The sequence below is a fragment of the Nelumbo lutea genome, chromosome 8 (assembly GCF_056320005.1).
Source record: "Nelumbo lutea isolate HS-2025 chromosome 8, American lotus-T2T, whole genome shotgun sequence".
Lineage (NCBI taxonomy): Eukaryota > Viridiplantae > Streptophyta > Magnoliopsida > Proteales > Nelumbonaceae > Nelumbo > Nelumbo lutea.
The window spans coordinates 32007083-32030771 of record NC_142691.1 but is presented as its reverse complement, the minus strand read 5'-3'; the positions used below and the strand labels follow the sequence as shown (position 1 = coordinate 32030771).

Here is a 23689-nt window from a genome sequence, read left to right as displayed (position 1 = left end):
ATGTACTTCAAAAAGGAAATACCAAAAATCATAATGGAAATGCATAAATACATCTATAAAATTTTGAAAAAAATGGCAAAGGAAATAATAGAGAAAACCTTCAAAAGAATCAACAAATTAAAAAATAAAAATAAAATAAAAAAACCTAGTCTAAACCAAACTAAACCCCATAAAAATAGCAACCTATCCCATGTTGATGAAGCACTTTCAAGGAAAAAGGATAGCAAATATTAGAAAATAAAATACATTTAGTTTCCCTTCTATCTTTCACCACCTAAATCTTGCCATCAACACATCAAAAGTGATTCGAATAAAATGAACTTGAAAACTAATTCTAGCAAAATAAAATTAAATAAGTATAAAATAAATAAAAAAATAAGACAGTAATCACTAATTCCAGCAAAATAAAATAAGTAAGAAATAAAAAGTAACTGATGATTCTAGTGAATTAAAAAAAAAAAAATTGGAAACATAAGCCTTAACTTGGAATTTCTATTGGATTCTCTCCTATAACAAGCTTTATAAAATCACTTTGAGACAATAAAGGGTAGCCATTGACTCCATGAAGGAAACAAAATTAAATAAGTATAAAATAAAATAAAAATAAGACAGTAATCATTAATTCCAACAAAATAAAATAAATAAGAAATAAAAGTAACTAATGATTCTAGTGAATTAAAAAAAATTGGAAACATAAGCACTTACTTGGGATTTCTATTGGATTCTCCCCTATAACCAACTTTATAAGATCACTTTGAGACAATAAAGGGTAACCACTAACTCCATGAAGTAGATAAAATTAAATAAGTATAAAATAAAATAACAATTAAGACAGTAATCATTAATTCTAACAAAATAAAATAAGAAATAAAAGTAACTAATGATTCTAATGAATTAAAAAAAAATGGAAACATAAGCACTTACTTGGGATTTCTACTGGATTCTCCCCTGTAACCAGCTTTATAATATCACTTTGAAACAATAAAGGGTAGCCACTGTCTCCATTAAGTAAAATAAAAATAGGAAGAAAAGATACAAAACTTACTGCGATGGTAATCTCTAACAAGTTCTGTGTAGCAACAATTACTTTCAACTAATAAGAGAGTAGTCACTATTTTCACTAAAATAAAATAGAAAAAAATAGAGTAAGCATTGATCCTGATAGAAGGAATAGTATAGCATGGTAAGGAATAGTAAATACAAGATTATAATATTCAAGAGGTTAAAAAAAGAAGAGAGAGGAAGAGAGACGAGGGGACTCTTGAGAAGAAAAAGCCACAGATGAGATGTAAAAGACTAAAGACTCTTCCTAATTTAGGTGATTAATTAGGAAGGATTAAAGTGAAACTAATGGGGTGGAGGGAATTAAATAGCATGGTGTAATATAGAGAATTTAGGTGATTAAATAGGATGGATTAAAGTGAAACTAATGAGTTGTGGGAATTAAATAGGACAGTGTACTAAATTGTAATGGGAGAGGAAGTTTTTATGATTTTTAATAATTTATTTTTACCTTTTGAGGCCACATGTGCATTGTACAAGAATTGAGAGAAATCTGTATGAGGCCTATGGGAGAGGTCCCCTTACCTCCCCTCTTTCCTCTTTATATTATATATATAGATAAAGGCCCTAGTAACTTTGACGCAGTACCCTAAGCCTCAATAAGCCCCCAAGAATATCTACCAAACTCTGGTCTCCCCAAATATCTCATACAAAGCCTTGATCTCCCCATGCATCTTATATAAAACCCTAGCCTCCCTAGGAAACTCTCAAAGCTCTTGTCTCCTCAAACACCTCTCAAAACTCGAGCACATGTTTATGTTTACATTTAACATTTAACACCATACATATGCATCATGATTCATGATTTACAAGCCCATACTAATGGATACTAACTCATCTTCTACACTAGTTATAGTTATGCTTCACATATTTATATTTTTATTCACATACTTGTGCTTAACAAGTTAACATATTTTATTTATCTTATCCATGCTTTACTTTTCTATACTTCATATCCCTTATGATACCTGTTAAGGAACAATATGTTATCATGATATGTCTCGTATGATACCACACATTGGCTTCTCACCAACAAAGATGGATTTGTACAAATACTCTTATAGTTTCACATTACTTACGATAATTACTTTGCACCGCTGACAAAATTAGTTTAAAGCATGGAGGCTATTTCAACAACCCTAGGGGTTGTTTTATTCAAAACCATAGTCCATAGATGATAATTTTTCAACAACCTTAGGGATTAATTTTCAAACTTCTAGGGACTCAACATAAAATTCCACATAATTTTGGGGGATAATTTTTCTTAAAAATTCCTTCAAATTTTCCGGGCTATTCTTCAACAATATTTCACAAACCTTGCAAACAAATTGTTCACACAATTTCTCCAAATTTTAGGAGCTAATTTCTCCTAAAAATTTCTCAAATTTTTCTATAATAACCAAATAAGCAACATCTATAGGGGTGTAAGTGGTATGGTAAGGCTAAGTGTAGTGATCTCCTTGAAGGAAGAAGAAAGGCTAGAGGTATCAGGTAGCAGAGGTAGGTAGGTATCTTCAATTGACGGAATCGTGTGTTTGTTATGGTCTACGCCTCTTTTTAAAAGGAGAGATCCCAAGGCCCTAAAGGGAATGAACCAAAAAGGGGTTTGACTCCTATTTGGAAAGAGGATCTTCGATTCAATGTCGGTTGTCAAGACACTACTGAGGGTTCGCCACGTGTCACGTGAGATCTTCCCAAGACAAAGTTTCCTTTCGTCTGAGGATTCTCATAGTGCACCTACGTTACTTCTCTTTGCGGGTCTCCCGTATCAAGGTGGGGTGGGTGACATCAGAAACGAGTTCCACTTAGCCTGCTAGGTGTCCTACCATGAGTGACATTGGCTCATTGCAGTCGTGTAATGCTCCTTTCGTCCATCGTAGGTCCATGATGGCTTCGAGCTCATGGCTAGTGTTCGAAAAGTTATGGGTTCATCGTAGATTCACAATGGCCTCTGTGATAGTTGTGGGTCCATCGTATGACTGGTTTGATGCCTTTATCGTGGTCATCATTGTAGGGAAATACATGTACTTACAATTAGCCCCCTTGCTTATTGGTAACAGTATTCTTATCAATAAGCATTTCTATAGTTGGTGTGATTTCTTTGCTTTCTTTATCACGTGTTGCTTCTTTCATAGCACATTTTGGTATTGGTTAGATTATTATGGTCGGCACGTGGGGGAAGATGACTTTAAGCTCATTTCCGTCCAATCGTTGGTTAACTCTTGGAGTTTGGTATCGCATGCGTGCTTCTAGTGGCTATAGTTGTTGAGGGGATCATGAAATTTTGATCATGTCTTGGGAAAGGATGTTGCTACTGGGTGCATGATTTGAAGTTCATCGTTGTTAGGATTGATTATTTTTATATAGTTATTATTACCCCCCCCCCCCTATTTCTCAATAGGAAGCATTTTGTCAAGAGACAACTTTGATTACATTTGGATTTTCAGCCCCCCCCCCCTTGTGTCTTGGAAAAGTGCTTTCTATCGAGAAACACCTTGAGTGTTTATGTGTCCGGGGGGTGGTAATTTCAGCCCTCTTGTACCTTGTCGAGGTGTTTTCTGCTTCCAATGACTTGTAAATGTATTCTCTGTCTTGGGGAAGTCTGTTGAAGGGTGTTTCTCTTCCCCACTTCTCGTCATGCAATATTTTAATGAAGAGGTGTTGGGTCATGTTCTAGGTACCCCATCACTCTTGTTATTATGGTTGTATTTTGTACAGTCTTATTTCAGTTTTGTGTATAGTGGGTGATGGCGGACTTCCCACCATGTTGAATGTCTTAACGCCTGTTCATCTTCTTGCTAGTGGATCATGTGTGTCGGCGGGTGTATCAGACTTCATGCTCTTTGACCAAATAGGTCACTATGCGTATAGTGATGCGACAGGTATTTTAAATTAAGTGTCTAGGTGTTCCACCTTTTTCCTAGGAACAGCAGTGTAATTTTGTAACGTTTGGTATTTCAGTTGTATGTTGACGGGTGACTAGGCAATCATTCCTTTTATCTCCCTACGGCGCCATTTCGGTTGTCAGTGCACATAGGATTTCTATAAACGATATCGTACAGTCCATCCTTCACCTCTACATTTGCTTTATTGTGAAGATAACCTCAATCTGGTATTGCTTTCCTCGCTCGTTTTCCTCCCTTTGGTAGTGTTATCTTGTTTGGTATCAACGGCTCCTCACAAGCACAAGCAAAAGAAGATTATACAATCTAACTACCTTTTCGTCGATTTTATCAAGGAGGTGGACACTACTGAGTTACCATTTAAGTATGAGTCTACTATGATTGGTGACAGCGAGAAGGGTTTCTGGCCTCCCATGCCGGTGTTGAGAGGGAGAAAGGGCGAGTTTGATGCTGTGGAGGGGAATGAAATTACATGTCTGTACAGTTACTTGAAATGCACTGTTTCTTTTAGGTGTTCTAAACCAAGGACCAATGGCTCCAAGTCTCTTGCAAATTTTACAGCATGGGCTCTTTTCGTCCTAGAAAACCCTACATACTATCGATTACTACACAGTATCGAGTTGTTATGATTCATCGACTATTTCATGTATCTTCCAGGTAAGGAAGGGGTAGATTATTTGTGGCCACTCTTGTCTCACTGGTGTTGCCGAATACATACGTTTTAGGTGTGTTTGGTGAATTTGGCGTTATTGTCGAAACGTGGCTACCTTACTTGCATTGTCATTGGTTAGTGTCGTTTTGACCCACCATTTGTAGTATGTTGAGTCTATTCCCAATGCACTATTGGGTCTGTATGCGGAGTTGGGGAGGGAGCTAGACGCTTTTAAGGCGTAGGTAGATGCTATGACCGCTCGGGGGAAGTGGCCCCTTAAAGCGTCGATGGGTTATTGGTTTTAAAGCAAGGGTTCGACAGATGTGATGGCCAGGAAGGCAAACAACCAATGCCATCTCGTTGCATTCATTCTCTATGTTTGCATCACGATTCTTGTTTATAGGAAACTCTGATTATGGTCTCTACACCGTCTTGGATCCACTTGTAATCCTGGTAGTCGGTGGTCATCAACTTCCCCTGGCTTTCATGTTCTTGGGATACTTTTATGACCAAATGGACAACACGATTCATCGGATTATAGATCCGAGTTACAAGCATCATACGTCCTATGTTTTTTCCCCCTTTTTATTCATATTTATCTATGAGCACTTCCACTTGAAATGGATCTGAGTTACAAGCGTCGTACGTCCCCGATGTCTATTGGCATAGCGACATTGGAGGGTAAGGGCACTGATATGACATTGGATGTGTGTCTCGTGGGAAGTGATGGATGAATGCCAAACGGGACAAGTGGTTTGGTGTCGGTGAAATAGAGTTGGGGCTTGCTTCTTTGGATGAATGCCAAACAGGACCGCGACATGTGATGCCCCCCACCCTACCAGGTCATGCAGCTGAACAGGTTGGGGAGTTTCCCTCTGATGTTCATGGCCCTATGGGTGTGTCAGTGGCCTAGGTTATTTTGGAGGGGAAGCATCATCCCAACTTTTATGCTAAAGGTAAGTGGCCCACAATCGAAGAGGGGGAGAGCAGTCATCCCCTGTTAGTAATAAGCGTAAGAGGGCGAGAGGGGTTCGTTCCTATCTGTTGTTAGTGGTAGGATCCAAAGGTGACTCAGTGGCAACACCAAATTGGGGGTGCCCCAGGTTGAAGTGCAGGACCCCGGTGGCAAGGGTGTTGTAGAGGGGGTCTCTACCCAGCGTTCTTGTGAGGAGTCCATGCGGAGTAGACCTAACCCTTCGCACAAAAGGGTGCAGGGGGTCAGTGTAGAGTATGTGTAATCAACAAGGGGTGTCATGCCACCTACTACTCTTTTTATAGTTCCCATCGCGGGTGGTCGAGTTGAAAAGATTGCTCCTCATATCCAGAGGAAGGAGTTGAAGGCTTCCGAATTAGTAAGCTTCTGTTATTGTTATGTTTTGTATATCGCTTCTTGGTTATTTGTTGTGTCTCTAATCGTTATTGTTTATTTGCAGTATTTTGTCTTAAATAGGGTGGAGGTGGAGGAAGAGCATCCCAATTTCATAGGCTCATAGTTGGCCAACGGCCATATTAGCTGCGATGAGGTATGTTTGTGTTATCAGTGTGTGTTTTCTACGTATTATGTTGTTCTGACTTTGTGTTTCCTTTAGGTATCCTTTGGTTCCATCCCCTTGTGTGTCATCGTATTGCCACTTATCCAGCGATTGGCTATGGAATTGGGCGCTCTCTGCCCTGAGGTTGTGAAGGAGAATGGAGTTGGTGGTGACATTGGTCTGGTACAACATCTATTGAAGGTGTCGGGATCTCAAGTTGATCAGCCAAAGGAAGGCATCGAGTTTGCTGACGATCCTGTTGTTGAGCCCTTGGGGGCCCTTGATGTCTCTGAGGATCATACGGCCCCTGAGGCTTCTACACAAGTTATCGCTCCCTCCGGTTTGGCATGAAGGGAGGTTCGACCCTTCTATGAGTCCCGGTGATCGTGGAAGAGGACGATGTTTCAGGAGAACCTATGCAAGATGTTCAAATTGCGGGGGTGATGTGTTTTGAGACTCCTTGCGATGAATTGGATATTTCTGCGGAACTCACGGTAGTGCACCAAGAGATGAAGGACTATTACACGAAAGAGGACATGGTGTCTGTCGGCTTTGCGGTGTCCAATCCTGTTACTGTTCAAGGTGTCTATAGGCAAGAGTAGTTCATTACTATCCGCAACGTCGCAGATATGGTGTCCTTGATTATTCAAAAGGGGTGGCTTCCTACTACCAAGTTCCCTGTCGGGGTTATGAGCACTTCGCATGGCTAATGTGTTTTGGAAGACTAGAAGACTAGACATAAGGAGTCTAGCCTATTTCTGAAAATAGAAAAGGTTCACGAATAAATTTGGAGTATCAGGACTCTGCAATATGGCATAGAGGTGATCGACAATGCAATATGTTGCATCATTGTAGGGAAACATATGAGGAGTAGGTGCTACCAAGATTCAAAATTTCGATTGATTCGCCCGATACGCCTGATATGCCGGTATGGGTGTATGGGCGAATCGATACAGCTTTTGATGCCTTTTTTTGTAACTGGTTCAGGGGGTGAATTAGGCCTCCTCCACCCCTTGAACCGGTCAGACCCTTGATAGGTATCAGCCGATACGGGCCGATACATGTCGATACTTTGAACCTTGGGTGCTACTATTGTCGAAGGTTAAAGTCCCTTCGGCATTTTCTACTGTTGCAATCAGGGGGAGGTCTCCTGGTATTTCATTAGAGATGGAAAAATCACTACTAGATGGGAAGGCTGCCAGCAGATCAACAACGTCTTGACATTTGATTGCTCTGGGCTGGGTGTATTCAATACTGTATTCACTCAGTTGCATCATCCATTTGACGAACCGCCCAGAGAGCACTGGTCTGTCTATGAAGTATTTGACTGTCATTTCTTGCTATCAAGACCACCTTCTGATCTATTATATAATGCCTGAACTTTTAGGTAGCAAAGACAAATGCTAGGCATTGTTGTTACATGTGTGAATAGGCAGGTTTGCAAATCAGATTCAAAGCTCATATTCATAGAATTGCAAACCAAATTCACAGCACAAATTTGCAAAACGCGAAACAAATTTGCAAAAATCGTGGATCACAAACAAATCTGCACAATCACAAACTTGCAAATAAACTTAAAAAACAATAAGGTTCACAGAATTGTAGAACAAATTAGCCATACAACTATACAAGACAGATTTGCAAGGCAAACAAGCCTCCTACTATTGAAATTGCAACTTGGATTCATGAATTGAAATCGCAAAATCCAGTCGAGTCTTGACTTCACAAGAGATTCACAGACTGCCATTTGCGCTCGCACATAATAAACCATGAATTTCAAGATTCACAACCCGAGTTTTTCTAAGTTTAGTGTCACTTCTTGAATGACAGTTTAGATGAATATGCATCAAATCACTTAAGTTAGAACTCTAATTCATGTTCAACGTCAGCCACAAGTGACCAAGTTGAACAGGGGGGCTAATGTCAATAAATTTATAAAAGGGAATTGACGAAGCTGACTCAACGGCAAACCCTGTACGGATATATCGGGAAGGCCACTATACAATACATATTGACCAATACGATCCAATACTTAACATATTTTGAACCTTGAATCCAAAATATCAGATCAAATTATATTGTTGATTCCTAAAATTCCAGAAGTATCATTAATGCAAAAAGAAGGAAGTTTTTTTAGAATTATAATTAATGAAGAGAATATTATAAATAAGGGTCCATTATCCACACGGAGTCCCAAGACACTTAATCAGATCTAAGACCCAATTTATGGGGAGATCTAGATTCTCCCTCGATTTCTCTCTCCCCCTCTGGGAGCTCCACCACCTGAAGGCCTGATACCTCGTTAGAGGGTACATAGTACAACCCTTCAGGGGTCCGGTCGATTTGCTTAACCCGAACCAGATGGTCGGACCATGGAAACTGGGAACCAGTGGCCTTTCTGGGTCCCGATTGAATGACGATTTTGATGGGTTGGATGGGCAAACTGCCTGGATAACTAGTAAAACCGGGACCCAGAAAACATTCCGTTAGTATTCCAGTCGGAGTCTTAAAACACCGTCACCGAGTCACCGCCGCTGTCCTTGAACCTCCGAAGACTCGACCATCACTGCTTTTTATGAGTTGATATGCTTACACCAATTAAAACACACCAATAGCAAAGGAGGCAAGTAAATCACGATAATCGTACAAATGTAATTTGCACAACATCGGAGCAACTTTTGGCCCATTGTATCAGTAAGTGTTAAGTGAGCAAGTTCACCATTTACATGAGTAACAGTACTGACTGGATATCGTCAACATACAAAGGAAAAAAAAAAAAAAAGCAAACACTACGATACAGCTTGTCTACTTGAATTACACCATTATTGCGTTACCAAACCATTTTCAACTGAAAAATAGACTACACATGCAACTTGAAGCACCCCATCAGCCCACCGGTTATTCCCATTGAATTTAGATAATATATGCAATTAAACCATCATTGCACCTTATGAAACAAGTTCTTGCGTAAATTGCATCAGGGGCCTCATGGTCGGTAAAGAATTGATAGCATCAAGAGACCTGAAAGTTGTCTCCATATTTCCTCCCTTATTTTCAACATTTAAACCTCACTTTTTAGCCTTGGAAAACCTCAGACATCGGTATTTCTCGCCACTAACAGTGATTTCAAGGGCTCCATCCTGATTATCTTGATTTGATGCAGTTCCCATCAGAACACTTTTCTCTTTCTCAAGGTTTTCTTTTTCCATTTTTAGTCTTGCTTCTTGCCGTGCAATCTCAGCCTGTTAGACAATGGATGAAGTTCAAACATCTATAATACTAGTTTAGGAATTGAGTTGCCAATAATGAAAGGTTTGCTACAAATAAATATCACAAGTAGAATTCCAACTGATTTCCATTTGATACTCTATAAATTGATTTCCAATTGAAACCATATGAAAAATAAACCTGTATCAATCAGATATCAAGCACCTTGTATGTCAACTATGAAAACAAAAAGGTTTTTCGAGTGTATAATTGATCTTCAATGGAGGTCCTCTAGAGATTATCGAGATGGATCTTAGGCTAATGTATGGATCAATCAGATAAGCAAACTAATTAAAAAGAATTTCTAATAAAAATTGCATATTTTTATAGGCAAAAGGATATTAAATCCACTACTCTACAAGCACACAAGGAATTCAAACCACACACAGCCCTAAATTATACACTACTTTGAGAAACTGTAAGAAATGACACAAATCAAAGTTCTCTAAATTCCAGCACGCTAAGAAAATTGTACAGGAACCTCACAATACAAAATTGGACATAAAAATTGTTATGATGAAATAATATATCTCACTACGTTTCACAAAAATAGCATTAGGCAATTAGTTAAATCCTTTTCTGTAGAACAATTTTTCCCACCCAAATCAACAATGATATTGTTGACTCTCCTCAGTATTTTTGTCTAATTAGACCATTGAAACTATATCAAATTAAATACTATATTATTTTTTAGTGTATTTTGGTGAGAAACGTTGAAAACGTTTTCCCACAACACAATTCACTCAATCAAATGATTGAAGTTCTTATTTTTTCTAGAGAAGGGCCATACTGGGTGTCATATAGATGATTCCCTTAATTACATCTCCACATAGGGAAGAAAAACTTCTTGATTTTAAATTAGAAATATAAATAAATAGAATAAACCAACATGCATAACATATACACTAGAAATTCTTTTGATTGGAATTCTGGTTGCATTTCTTTTCATATCCAAATTTTACAAGATGAAAAATACAACCAAGAAGCTTTACAACACCAAACCTCTTTTACAGATATGATAATACACTTATGTCTTGGATTGCAAGTTTCCTTTTCATTTCTTTCTGTAGTAGACCATAGTCAGCAAGAGTAAATAATTTTATCACAGGGGGAATTATTCTTTTGCACCTTCCATTTGGACAGATCTATAATCTAGTGCTGTCGACAAAGTCCAAAAATCTAACACCTGGTCCAAGATCCAATTCAATTATTTCGGATTTGGATGATCTGTTTATATATGGATAATATATAATTATATAAAGTTTGTAATCAATAAATTTAGTATTTTATATTAATATAAATTTATCTTGTTAAAAAGTGATTACTTTTTTATTTTTATTTTTCTTTTTCTTATTTTAAAGATAATGAAACAGACTTGGATTAAATCCCAAATCCAATCCAAGACCCCTAGATCTGATCAGATTTCAGTTTGGATTTAGATTTAACTTTTTAATAATTTGAAGCGATTCAAAGGCAGCTAGATCTAATCCAAATACAAACTGATCATAGCCCTACCATTTTTTTTTGATAAATAACAAAAACTTTTATTAATAAAGAGATTAAAAAGGATGATACAATAGGAGGGAGGAGTAAAATGTCTTAACCCTCCCAAAAGTTTACTTCAGATTACAAAGTTTCCCAGAAAAGAATAGCTCTTCCCACCCATTGCTTAGCCAAAGAATCTGCCAAGGAATTGGCACACCTTTTAGTCCACTGAAAGTGAACTTCCATGTTTTGAATCAAATGTTTAATTCTCTTTTTCTCATTTAGGTATTTCCACAAACTGAAGTCTTCCTGCTGCAACCACCTAATAACCAGGCTCAAATCACCTTCCACCACCAGTTTTCTAATATTCAGCTGCCGCTCTTTTAATCCCTTCCAAGACTGCCAGTATTTCAGCCCTCAGAGAATCCCCCCTCCAATAGCCCTACCATGGTCAATCAAGTCAAAGGAGAAGGCTATAAATGGTTTGATCCTAAATTTTTTAAGCATCTTTAGTAGGGGGACCATAATCAGTTGGTTAAATAACTCAACCATAGATGGCTTCTTACCTTCTTTTGCAGACAGATTTTTATGAAGAGTGAAAGAAAGAAACATAAGATAATAGCAAAATTTTAACATGAGAGAAGGCATGTTTCAGAAAAATATTTCTGGAGAAATCTTCCACCCACCTTGCTATAGGTATTTAGAATAAAATTCCTTTCATTATAAATATTCCAGGTGTTTTCTCATTCCTTCTAATCCCTTTCATTATAAATCTTCCACCCACCTTTTTCTTTTACCCGCCTTTTCTTTTCTCACTATAAATCATTTTTCTTGTAGTCCCAAAAAATAACTGCTTCCTTCATCCCTTGGTTGCCAATGAATCAGCTCGCTCATTAGTTGATCTTCTAATCCATGTGTAAGTGATCAGCACATCTATATCTAGCTGCCTTATTTTTCCCTCATCATGTTTCTATAATGACAAGTGCAATTGTTGATCTTTTTAACCATCCCACAACCAGTTTAGAACATCCTTCCGCAATTAAATTTCTGATTTGGAGTGCCTTGCTCAACCTGAGTCCCCAGAGAACAGCTTAGATCTCTGCTCTTGTTGAGTCTCATACACCTAGTGGACAAGAGTATCTCCCTACGATAACCCATTGGAAGTTTCTTAGCACGCCACCTGCTTCTAAAGCACCTTAATTGCCCCTGCTGCATGCATTAAAATTCAGTTTTATATGATTTGGTGGGCTCCACTGCATCAGTCTCAGTTTGGGAAGATGTTGAATAGCAATGTACCACCAATCTCTAAGGTCAGCAGTGGAGAATAGGGCAAATGATTCCACCGTTTTTACCCAATGAAGAACTCTGATTTGGATTCTCTCCACAATGTCTTCTATGGACCTTTTCTGCTCATTCAATATTCTATACAAACCTTTTCTCTTTCTTTTCTGTTTTTTTTTTTTTTTTTGAAAAAGAAAATGTACTAATTTTCATTAGAAAAAAGGGAGGTAAAACACCCCCAAATATACTGACTTTACAGTGAGGGACTATACAATCCAAGCTACAAAAAAGGTAAAACAGAAAACAAAAGTCTTCCAAGTCAAATTATATGGAATGGGCATTCAGTATATCCCCAAAAGCAGTCCCTTTGATTTCCTTGTGCACCTCTAACCACGAGTACAGTGTCCATCACCTTCATACAAATCTCAATGTGCTGTGAAGATTTTTTTATTGAATATCCTTTGATTTCTCTCATTCCAAATGATCCAACAAATAACTTCCAGAATGGATTGCCACACCTTCCAGCCTTTCTCAGATTTCCCCAACCCTTCCAACAATTTAGAGCTTCCTTGAGTATTGTGAACAAGAACCAAGAGATTTTGAGCTCTCATAGGATCCTACTCCAAATTTCCCAAGCAAGCTGGCAATGGAGAAAAGGTGATCACTGGATTCCATCAATTATCAACAGGTAATTTACTAGATTTTTTATAGTGAAAGAAAAAGAAAAGGATTGCAAGCTAATAAGGTGTTAAGATAAGAACTTCACACAAGAACTACCCAAAAAAAAAACTAATAGCATTACAATTCTGCAAATCAAGCATTTCCCAAAAATTCTCCCCCAAATCTCCTCTATTAACTTGCACAAAATCTGGAAGGACCAACACTCAATCTGCCGCTGGTTTGCTAATGTCCGCCACCAGCCTTTCTATGCTCCAGGATTTGTTCTCAGATAATCTCCTATCCTTTCCTTCCATATGTTCCAACAGACAGAAAAAGGGGTGCAACTCAAAAAGCACTCTAGCCCTCTTACCACCTCCAATCTTTATCCAAGAGGAGAAGATTTCTTCAGGAGATCTTGGCTGAAAATCTCTGACACTCAACAGGAAAGAAAAAAAATGTCCAAATAAAGCCAGCTACCTTCCCCAACATACTCCTCCCAATCAACACAGAATAAAAATATGTCAAGTCTTCTAAGGATAGCTGGGCATTGACCATTTGTCCAAGTAAACCTACCACCAATTAGGGATGGGTCAACAAAGTGATTCCTTCTCATAGACATTTGTTAAACCACAATACCACTTTTCTTTTATCAATAACACTTTCATTAAATCATCAGTAGAAAATTTACAAGTGGAAGACAAACACACTTATCTTCCAAGAGCCACAAAGAGCTTCAAGAAAGGAAAAAAGAAAAAAAGACACTAACGTTACAGCTTAGCCCAAAACAGTGAATCCCTTTCTGCCCCTTGTTTAGCTAAACCATCAGCAAGGGAATTGACCGATCTTTTAATCCAACATGTCTTAACTTCCATCTCCCGCACCAGCCACTTGAATTTCCTCCTCTCATTATTGTATTTCCATAAACCATTTTGATCTTTAGTCAGCCACCCTATCACCACCTCTGAATCCCCTTCAATTATGAGTTTCTTGATGTTCAATTCCTTAGCTTTCCGGACTCCTTCCATAACTGCAAAGATCTCAACTCTAAGGGAGTCACGCACTCCAATTGGGCCTGAGAACATGGCAGAGATGACCCCATTTTCATCCCCAAAAACACCCCCAATCCCTGATTGTCCCGGATTTCCCCTACTACACCCATCAAAGTTTAATTTCAAGAATCCACTAGGTGGGGGGGTCCAAGCCACACTCATTACTGACTTGGTCTGTGTGCAATTTGCAATTTCACCCCACTTCCTCAACATGTCATCCATAGTGTAATCTGTGAATAGTTCCAAAGATTTCAGCCACTGTACCGCCCTAATATGTATGATAGCCCTCAGATCTGCTGCTCCTCTCTGAGTTTCTGAGAATATCCTGGAATTTCTTTCTTCCCACAGTGTCCAACATACTGCAGCCCTTAGTCCTCTCCACATTGTCCTCCATTTTATTTGCCACCTGAACAAGGAAGGGGAGAAAAGGCCCTACAAGTCTGATGGGGGATTCCAGTTGCATCCAAATAAGGAGAAAGCCCAATCCCAAATTGACCTCACAAAGTGGCAAGACACCAATAGGTGAAAATCAGTCTCCCCATCCGCTTTACACAGAGCACACCACTGAGGTGACAAGCAAGTATTGGGTCTCTTCTTTTGGAGTAGATCACCAGTGTTGATTCTTCCCAGATAGGCTTCCCAACAAAAACTACCAACCCAAGGAGGTATTGTTCTGCACCAAACCTCACCAATAGGGAAAGGGGGGAAGGTAGGACTGGTGGACTGACTTAAGACTTTGAAGAACAAAGCACAAGAGAAAATGCCATTGGGGGTAGGTGTCCAAATTCTAGAATCCGCCCTAGTGGGGTCTAAGACAACGTTATCAAGAAGTACAATAAGGTTCGAAATACTGTCGAAGTTTGAGTCCCTCAAATCCCTTCTTAGACCCAAGTTCCACCCAATCCCAGAAGTGGAAGAGGACGGGGTGGTGAAAGACGAGATCGGCTCATTTTTCAAATTAAAAAGAGCATACAAAGACGGAAACTGATCCTTTAGAGGGGCGCTCCCCACCCAGGTTTGTTCCCAAAATTTTATGGAGTTATCGGAATTCAAGTCATACCTGATATTAGGGAAGAAGACAGGTAGCAGGTCATGAATGGCTTTCCAAGGAGAATTGCTTGTGGTCCTAGCTCTGATTCCAGCATCCCATCCATTTGCTCCAGCCCATGTATACTTGCCACAATTCTAGCCCATAGCTTCTCCTTCTCCATAGGAAATTGGTAGGCCCCCAATTATCCTCACATATGCTAGGAGAGGGAAAGGATAGCGCAAGCCAGGTCAGCAGTCAGTTGAGGGAAATGTTTAGCTATGCCAGCTGGGCATTGCTAGAGAGAGTTAGTTATGATGTCAGGGGGGAATATTATATGGGGAGTTAGTTATGATATCTGGAGGGAATAATTATGGAGGGAATCAGTTAGGATGCCAGGAGGGAATATTTCTGAGGGAATTAGTTATGATGTCAGGGGGGAATATTACATAGGGAGGTCTGGATTGGGGGGAGGGGGGAGGAAAGAACATTTTGAGTGTTGGGAGAGTCGGCGGTCTCTCGAAGAACCGACCACTGTTATCACTCTCCATTGAATGAATACAAGTTTTCTCTCATTTTGAACTGTGTGTTTGTCGAGTGCCTGTAAATTGAGTGTGAGATTTCCGGAACCTATCAGTGGTATCAGAGCGTGACTTCCTCAGCCATGGTAATAGTTAAAGAGGTGGCATCGCAGGTGGAGGGATTCGAAGAACGTTTGTCTTCTCTGCATGCAGATTTTCGTTTGGAGATGGATGGCTTATGTAATGACTTTCAGCGTCTCGATCCAGATAAGATAGCAGCTGGTCTTTCGAAGATTCTGACTCTGGAGAGTTCTGTACAATCTCTGGAAGAAGGCGAGGATCTGGTGAAAAGTTTTGATCTGTTGCTTCATCAACGTGATCTTCCTCAGGTATCATCTGCTCCTCTATCTACTGCTGATGTTTCTCCTCCATTTTTTGCATCGAGTAGTGGTGCTGACAAAGGGAAGAGCACGGCAATTCCAGTGTCTTCTTCGATCTCGGTGTTGGAACATGCTTCTGATTCTCTTCCTCGGAAGTTGGAGCTGCCTATTTTTGATGGGGAGAATCCAGACGGCTGGCTTTTTCGTGTTGAGCACTATTTTGAAATTAATGGGTTACTTTCGGTGGAGCGCCTATCGTGGTCTATCTAGAAGGAGATGCGTTGGCTTGGTATTACTGGGAAGGACGGCGACCTTTTCACGGATGGGAAGAATTCAAAGAACTCCTTGAACGTTTCCAATCGACTCAGGAAGCTTTTTACAACCACAAGATTAGTCCATCTGCACAGTCCAAATCTGTTTACGAGCGTGAGTTGATGACCATTGTCTTTTCCATTAAAAAGTGGCGGCCCTATCTTCTTGGTAGGCACTTCACGGTACGTACTGACCAGCATAGCCTTAAGTATCTATTGGAGCAGTGAGTTGTCGAAGGTGAACATCATAAGTGGCTCCTTAAGCTTATGAATTATGATTTTGAGATTCAGTACAAACCAGGTACTGAGAATGTTGTGGCTGACGCTCTTTCCAAAGTTCCTGCTGAAGTGCACTTAAATTATCTTACACTCCCTATTTTTCTTGATTTTAATGACCTTAAGGAGCAAGTTGACATTGATTCCTTTCTGGCCAACGTTAAAAAAGTTAAACAGCAGGATCCTGCGGCCTATCCTATCTACTCTTTAGTTGGGGATCACCTTCGTTATCATGGTAAATTGGTTCTGCCTTCTTCTTCTCCATATATACCCCTCTTACTTAAAGAGTTTCATTCTGGTGTTGTGGGGGGTCACACTGATATCCGTCGAACATATCAGTGTATAGCAGCTGAAATTTATTGGCGGGGGATAAAACGCTCTGTTCAGGAGTTTGTGCAGGCTTGTGACGTGTGTCAACGCAATAAATATGAATCCATGTCTCCTACTGGCCTTTTGCAACCTTTACCCGTTCCTGATCAGATCTGGGAGGACATTACTATGGACTTTATTAAGGCTCTTCCTAAGTCATCCTTTCTCAGCTCTCATGGTAGCACAGGCTTTCTTACACAACATAATTCGATTACATGGCATTCCCCGATCAATTGTGTCTAATCGTGATAAAGTCTTTATGAGTTTCTTTTGGTGCGAGCTTTTCACCTTGCAAGGTTCAGAATTGCGTCGTAGTTCAGCTTACCATCCTCAGACGGATGGTCAATCGAAGGTGGTTAATCGCTTTTTAGAGACTTATTTGCGCTGCTTTGCGGCTGACTCTCCCTCTCGCTGGTATGACACCTTTTAAGGGGCTTTATGGGCGCAATCCTCCCCCATTGATCCGCTTTGAGCTTGGTTCTACTGCTAACGCTGATGTAGAAGTTGTTCTCCTTCAACGTGACGCTGTACTCACGGAGCTACGTGCTCACCTACACCGTGCACAACAAAAGATGAAGGACTCGGCTGATGCAAGCCGGCGTGATGTGAATTTTGATGTTGGGGATTTGGTGTATGTGAGGGTGCAACCTTATCATCAGTAGTCTTTAGCTCGCCGAGCCAATGAAAAGCTTGCCCCTCGTTTTTATGGACCATTTGCTATTGTGGAAAGAATTGGTGTTGTCGCTTATAAACTTCACCTCCCTCCGGATGCACGAACTCACCCAGTTTTTCATGTCTCGTAACTCAAAAAGGTAATTAGTAACCATATCTATTCTCCTGTGATTCCTTCCACTCTGTCTACTGATATGGAGATGCTTGTGGAACTAGCTGCCATGTGCGGTGTGTGTCCATCCACTAAGCCAGGAGTTACTGGTTTGTTAGTGCTTGTCCATTGGCGGGACCTGCTGATTTTGAAGGCTCTTGGGAGCCCTTTGACTTGCTACGAGATCAATTCCCTCATTTTAACCTTGAGGACAAGGTTAGACTTTGGGCGGCAGGTAATGGTAGGCCCCCAATTATCCTCACATATGCTGGGAGAGGGAAAGGGCAGCGCAAGCCAGGTCAGCAGTCGGTTGAAGGAAATGTTTAGCTATGCCAGTTGGGCATTGCTAGAGAGAGTTAGTTATGATGTCAGGGGGGAATATTATATGGGGAGTTGGTCATGATATCTGGAGGGAATCAGTTAGGATGTCAGGAGGGAATATTTCTGAGAAAATTAGTTATGATGTCAGGGGGGATTATTACATAGGGGGGGTCTGAATTGGGGGGAGGGGGGAGGAAAGAACATTTTGAGTGTTGGGAGAGTCGGCGGTCTCTCGAAGAACCGACCACTGTTATCACTCTCCATTGAATGAATACAAGTTTTCTCTCATTTTGAACTGTGTGTTTGCCGAGTGCCTGTAAATTGAGTGTGAGATTTCCAGAACCTATCAGAAACCTCCACAACCACTTCCCCAATAGAGTCATATTCCTTCTCCTAATACTCCCAAGCCCCAAACCACCACAAGACTTACTCCTACACCCTATCTCCCAGCTAACTCTATGATCCCTCTTCTCCTCTCTCGGCTCCCACAGGATCTCTCTCATTAGCTTCTTTAATCTGTTAGCAATCTTCACTGGGATTTTAAACACCAACAGGAAAAAGATGGGTAAGTTAGCAAGCGTGGCCTAAATTAGTGTAATTCTCCCACCAAGAGAGAGGTAGTTCTTTTTCCAGGATACCAGTCTTTTTTCAAACCTTTCCACCACCGGGTTCCAAAAACTCTCTCTCATGGGATTATCACCTAATGGCAACCCTAAGTATTTCAAAGGCCACCCCGAAACTTCACACCCCAACACTTCAGCACTCTCCCTGATCTCTCCCTCGTCCAAATTCACCCCCACTACACAGCTTTTCCTAAGGTTAACCTTCAAGTTGGACATTTCCTCAAACAGTTGTATCACCAACTTCAAGTTCCTGATAAAGCTCACATTACCGCCTTCACAAAACAGAATCGTGTCATCAGCAAACTGTAAGTGAGTAAGGGGGTTTTCCACCCTCCAAACTCTCCAGCCTCTAATGAGCCCCCTAGAATCTGCTCTGTGAATCAGTTTCCCCAAAACCTCCGCAATTAGAATGAACAAGAAAGGAGAAAGGGGGTCTCCTTGTCTTATACCCCTACTAGCTGGAAAGAAATCTACCACTGTCCCATTCACTAGCACTGAATAATGACAATTCCGGACACAGCCCATGATCCACTTACACCATCTAGCCCCAAACCCAAATTTAGTCAAAACTTTCCTCAAAAAATCCCAATCCACCAAGTCATAAGCCTTTTCCAAGTCCAACTTACAAACCACTCCCTTCTTCTTATCCCTCTTAAAGTTCTCCACTCTCACTAGCAATTAAAATTTGATCAGTAATTTGTCTTCCACTCACAAAAGCCCATTGATAGTGTGCGATGATATCTAGCAGTACCTTCTTCAGCCTCAAAGACAACACTTTTGCAATGATCTTATACAAGCTATTAACCAAGCTAATTGGCCTAAAATCCTTCGGGTGGGATGCATCTTTCTATTTTGGAATTAAGGCTATAAATGTAGAGTTCACACCTGGACTGACAATTCCTCTCCTGAAAAACTCCTCAAACACCCGCAAGAGATCATCTTTCAAGATATCCCAACAGTCCTGATAAAAAGCCATTGTGAACCCATCCGGCCCTAGAGCTTTTGTTCTATCCATAGAAAACACAGCCTCCTTGATCTCTTCTAGATTAAAGCTTCTTTCCAACCTTCTCCTGTTCTCCACCCCTACATCTGGCCAATCCAAACCTTCTACCCACACCCTTCTACTCATAGGCCTTCTTAGAATAGATTTGAAGTACTCCACACAGGCCCTGGCAATCTCCTCTTGTTGTACTAACTCAACTCCATCTACTACCAATTTGGAAATAAAGTTCTTCCTTCTCTTGCCATCTGCTAGAGAGTGGAAATACCTAGTGGTATTGTTAAACCACAATACCACTCCCCATCCACCATTTGAAAACAAATTGATATTAAAAACATCTATCTTCTCTCCAACCCTCATTAAAACCCTTGGATCCCAAATAATCACCTGTTCGGTTTTTAGTTAACCTAGAAAAAAACCGGCAGTTATGTATGTATGTATGTATTATATATTATATTTGTACAATACTTATAATATATTATACTTATTAATAATATATGTTATAAATATAAAAAACCAAAAAACTGAAGATCTGAATCGGTCAAAAACCAAAGCCAATCAACCAGTGGTACCGGTTCGATTTCAGTTCGGGGAAAGGTAAAAACCGGTAGAACCAGTTTGGTTTCAGAAAAATTCTCATGGTTCGGTTAACCAAACCGTGAGCATCCCTACCCATTGCTATGGCCCCATATTTCATTTTTTAACCTCATCAAAATTCTCCAACTTGTCTCCTACAACAACACCATATCCAGCTTGTGTCTTCTTAAAAGTTACTCACCATAGACCTTCTCTTTTCTCTCACCCCCTCCCCTATTGATTTCTTTGTGTTGTTTTCCTCTCTCCTACATTTTTCGAAATGTTCAAAAGATTTTCTAGCAAAACCTTCTCCACCCAATCTCCAAAGTAATCCAATTTTCTTCAAGCTGGACAGGTTTCTATTTTCAGTGGATTGGGAAGAGCATTGGGAGGGTTAGTGTTCAGATCTTTGCCTAGAGGAATTCTTCAAGAGAAGACTTATAAATCCAGGACTGAATTCCACCTTTGTGAACAGGGGTGAATTGGGCATTAGGCAAGGCGGCCCTATATCCCCTTTCCCCTTTACCCTAATTGTGGATGTTCTTGGGAGACTCATTTCTAGAGCTGACTCAAGAAACCTAGTTAGAGGTTGGAGAGTTGGAAGATTTGGAGTGCCTTTAAATCATTTAGAATTTGCATATGATATGATTGTTTTTTGTGAGTGGGGTGATCTGAGGTGGATAAGAAATCTAAAAAGAGTAATTCAACTTTTTGAGCACATGTCAAATCTAAAGATCAATTTTGACAAAAGTTGTATAGCTGGAGTAAATTTAGAGGAGGTGGAGGTACTAGAGTGTGCAGAACTTCTAGGGTGTGTGGTTTCTCAATGGCCTTTGCAATATCTTGGCATGCCTTTAGGAGATAACCCAAAGAAGTGTAGCTTTAGGAATCTGATTGTTGAGAGATTTAAGAAGAGACTTGCCTCTTGGAAGAGAAACTACCTTTCATTTGATGGTAGGACCACTCTAGTTAGATCTACTTTAGCCAATTTGCTGGTGTACTACTTGTCGGTCTTTAAAATCCTGGGAGGAGTAGCTAAGGTGTTTGAGAAAGTGATGAGAACTTCCTTTGGGAACCAGGGGAGGAGAAAAATGATCATAGGGTGGGTTAGAAGATGATTACTAAAAGCAAAAGCAGGGGAGGGCTTGGTAATCAGAACTATTTAGAAGAGAAATGAGGCCCTTTTAGGAAAATGGTTATGGAGGTTGTCTAGTGAGAAGGACAATTTGTGGGCTAAGGTAATAGTTAGCATTCATGGGCTTGCAGCTAATGGTTGGGATACTAGAATTGTGGCTAGGGCTACAAGAGCTTCCCCTTGGAAAGCAATCCAAGGTGTTCTTCAGTTGTACATGCTGCTATTTGTTGGACTATCTGGGAAGAGAGGAACTCACGGTTATTCTCAGACAAGGAAAGAACCAAAGAATCTATCATAGAAGTGATCTTCAACATAGTAGTACACTAAACTAAATCCTTGGATCTTTTTAAGGATTTTTCAATGGAAGATTTCACAAGTAATTGGAAGGAAATTGCTTCCTCAATCCCGGTTAAGAATGTTTTAATTCCTTCTTGGACCCCCCAAGCAATGGGTATGTCAAGTTAAATATTGATGGGAGTTGTTGGAAATCTAGGGTCGTCAGGAATTGGAGGTGTTTTTAGGAATGAAGTAAAGTTCATAGCACTCTTCTCTGGCCCAATTGGAGAAGGCGGCTCTCTAAGGGTTGAACTAATGGCAGTTTTGGAAGGGGTTAAGAGGGCAAAGGAGATGAGAATTTGTAAACTAATCATAGAAGGTGACTCCAAGCTAGTAGTGGGATGGTTCAATGATGGGAGAAGCAGGTTCTAGAATTACAGCAATGAAAGGAAAATGTTCAAGTGGTTAACACAATATTAAGTTAAAGTGGTTTGGGTCAAAAGAAATGATAATTCCATAGTTGGTGGGCTAGCAAAGCAAGGGGTGAATAGGGATGCAACGTTTTGGGCTCAATTGTAATTGCTAATTTTCTTGTTTTTTCTGGTCTGTTTGAACCCTCATGGGAGAGCTAAGAGATCTTCTCTCTCCCTGTTCCTTTCTTGGCTTTCTTTCTTAATAAAGCTATTGTTATTCATAAAAAAAAAACGTCTCGTGAATATAGAAAGGTTAGAGTAGACAGATAGCTTCCCATTGGTAGAAGCAAAACTTCTATGTATATTGCAAGCACTCTGGACATATCTTGACTAAATGTAAAACCTAGCCACAACAAGGGGGATGTGAAGTTCATAGAGCATATTAAGACACTTTTGATTTTTTAGTTTCTACACATTGTTCCCTTTTCTACTTCTGCTACTCCAACTGTAGGGCAATCTTCTTTAATTGGAGGTATATTTGAACAACAAGTTCAATGTATGATTTCTTCTACCATATTATCTGCTTTTTCTGCCATTGGACTCTCTTGTAAGTGTTGTCACCTCAGTTCTCCATAAACCAATTTGGATTATAGACTCAAAAACCTCTAATCGCATCACTAGTGCTCTTCCTAGTCATCATTACTTCATATAAACCTTATAGTGGGAAGATTCAAACTGTCACAAAAAATACGGGAAAAGGCTTAATATCATTGGCTCTGGCAATTTAACTCTTTCAACTGCCCCATATATGGCTCCTTTCTCTTGGAAGTCTTGAGGAGTTCTGGTTTTGGGGCTAGATGGTGTAACTGGATTAAGAGGTGTATTAAGTCTTGTCATTACTAATTACAAGTTAATGGAACTGTAGTGGATTTTTTCCCGGCTTTGAGAGGAATTAGGCAAGGAGCCCCCTTTCTATTCACTTTGATTGTTGAGGTTCTTGGTATGCTTATTGCTAAGGCGACTCACACAAAGTTTTAAAAGGCTAAAGGCAGAGGTGAGGCCATTGGGTATTGGAGAGGCAAGGTGTAAGCCTCAAGGTGGTTTGAGGTGTAAGCCTCGAAGTAAAAAGATAAAAAATTATAAATATAGTTCATAAACAACAAAGGCATTAAGAAAAGAATGAAAATGAAGTTTTGTGTAATTTTGTGCGACTTATTTAGTATATTAATAGTCTAATAACCAATAAGATAGCTTATAGTTTATAGTAACTTATGTAATATATCGATAGTCTAATGACCAATAGGCTAGCTTACACTTTATAATAGTACTACTAAGCATATCAAACTGGAACATACTAATCAATTAGGTATTTTTTGCTACATGTATTAATTTCAATGATGAAGTGCTTATGGTGCTACTTTGAAACCTAACAAGGAAAATAAAAATTGGCTACTGATTCAAAGTAATGAAGGAGTTGATCATGTAATTTGGTGGTCAACCAAAACATACTAAATTACTGACCAATTAATAATTTTATTATTGTAAAAAAAAAAGAAGAAAAAGTAAATAAATATGCTAGAAGAAGAAGCTAAGAATCAAAGAAAAATTAGTATTTGTGAATACATGTTGAAGACAAAGTTGCATTTGAATATCAAAAAATCAATTTGTTATCAATCAAAAAAGTAATTTACTTGATTTTTTGAATTTTAAGATTAGGATTTATATTCACTAAATAAAAGTAATTTAT

General features: G+C 39.6%; 1 protein-coding gene and 1 long non-coding RNA gene across 2 annotated transcripts in view; one reads left to right on the top strand and one right to left on the bottom strand.

The window, feature by feature from the left end:
• The first annotated feature begins 4354 nt into the window (after nucleotides 1–4354).
• On the top strand, nucleotides 4355–7610 carry LOC148843714 (uncharacterized). Its single transcript, XR_016102995.1, has 3 exons — nucleotides 4355–5969; nucleotides 6051–6140; nucleotides 6207–7610. It is a non-coding gene; the product is annotated as an uncharacterized LOC148843714 (long non-coding RNA).
• Nucleotides 7611–8804: 1194 nt separating this feature from the next.
• The window catches only part of LOC148843713 (beta-mannosyltransferase-like protein), a 35683-nt gene continuing 20798 nt past the window's right edge, over nucleotides 8805–23689 (bottom strand). Inside the window, exon 2 of the mRNA XM_088959822.1 lies at nucleotides 8805–9391. Within this exon, the coding sequence (XP_088815948.1) occupies nucleotides 9218–9391 (174 nt within the window). The 3' untranslated portion in view covers nucleotides 8805–9217. The remainder of the gene's footprint in view (nucleotides 9392–23689) is intronic.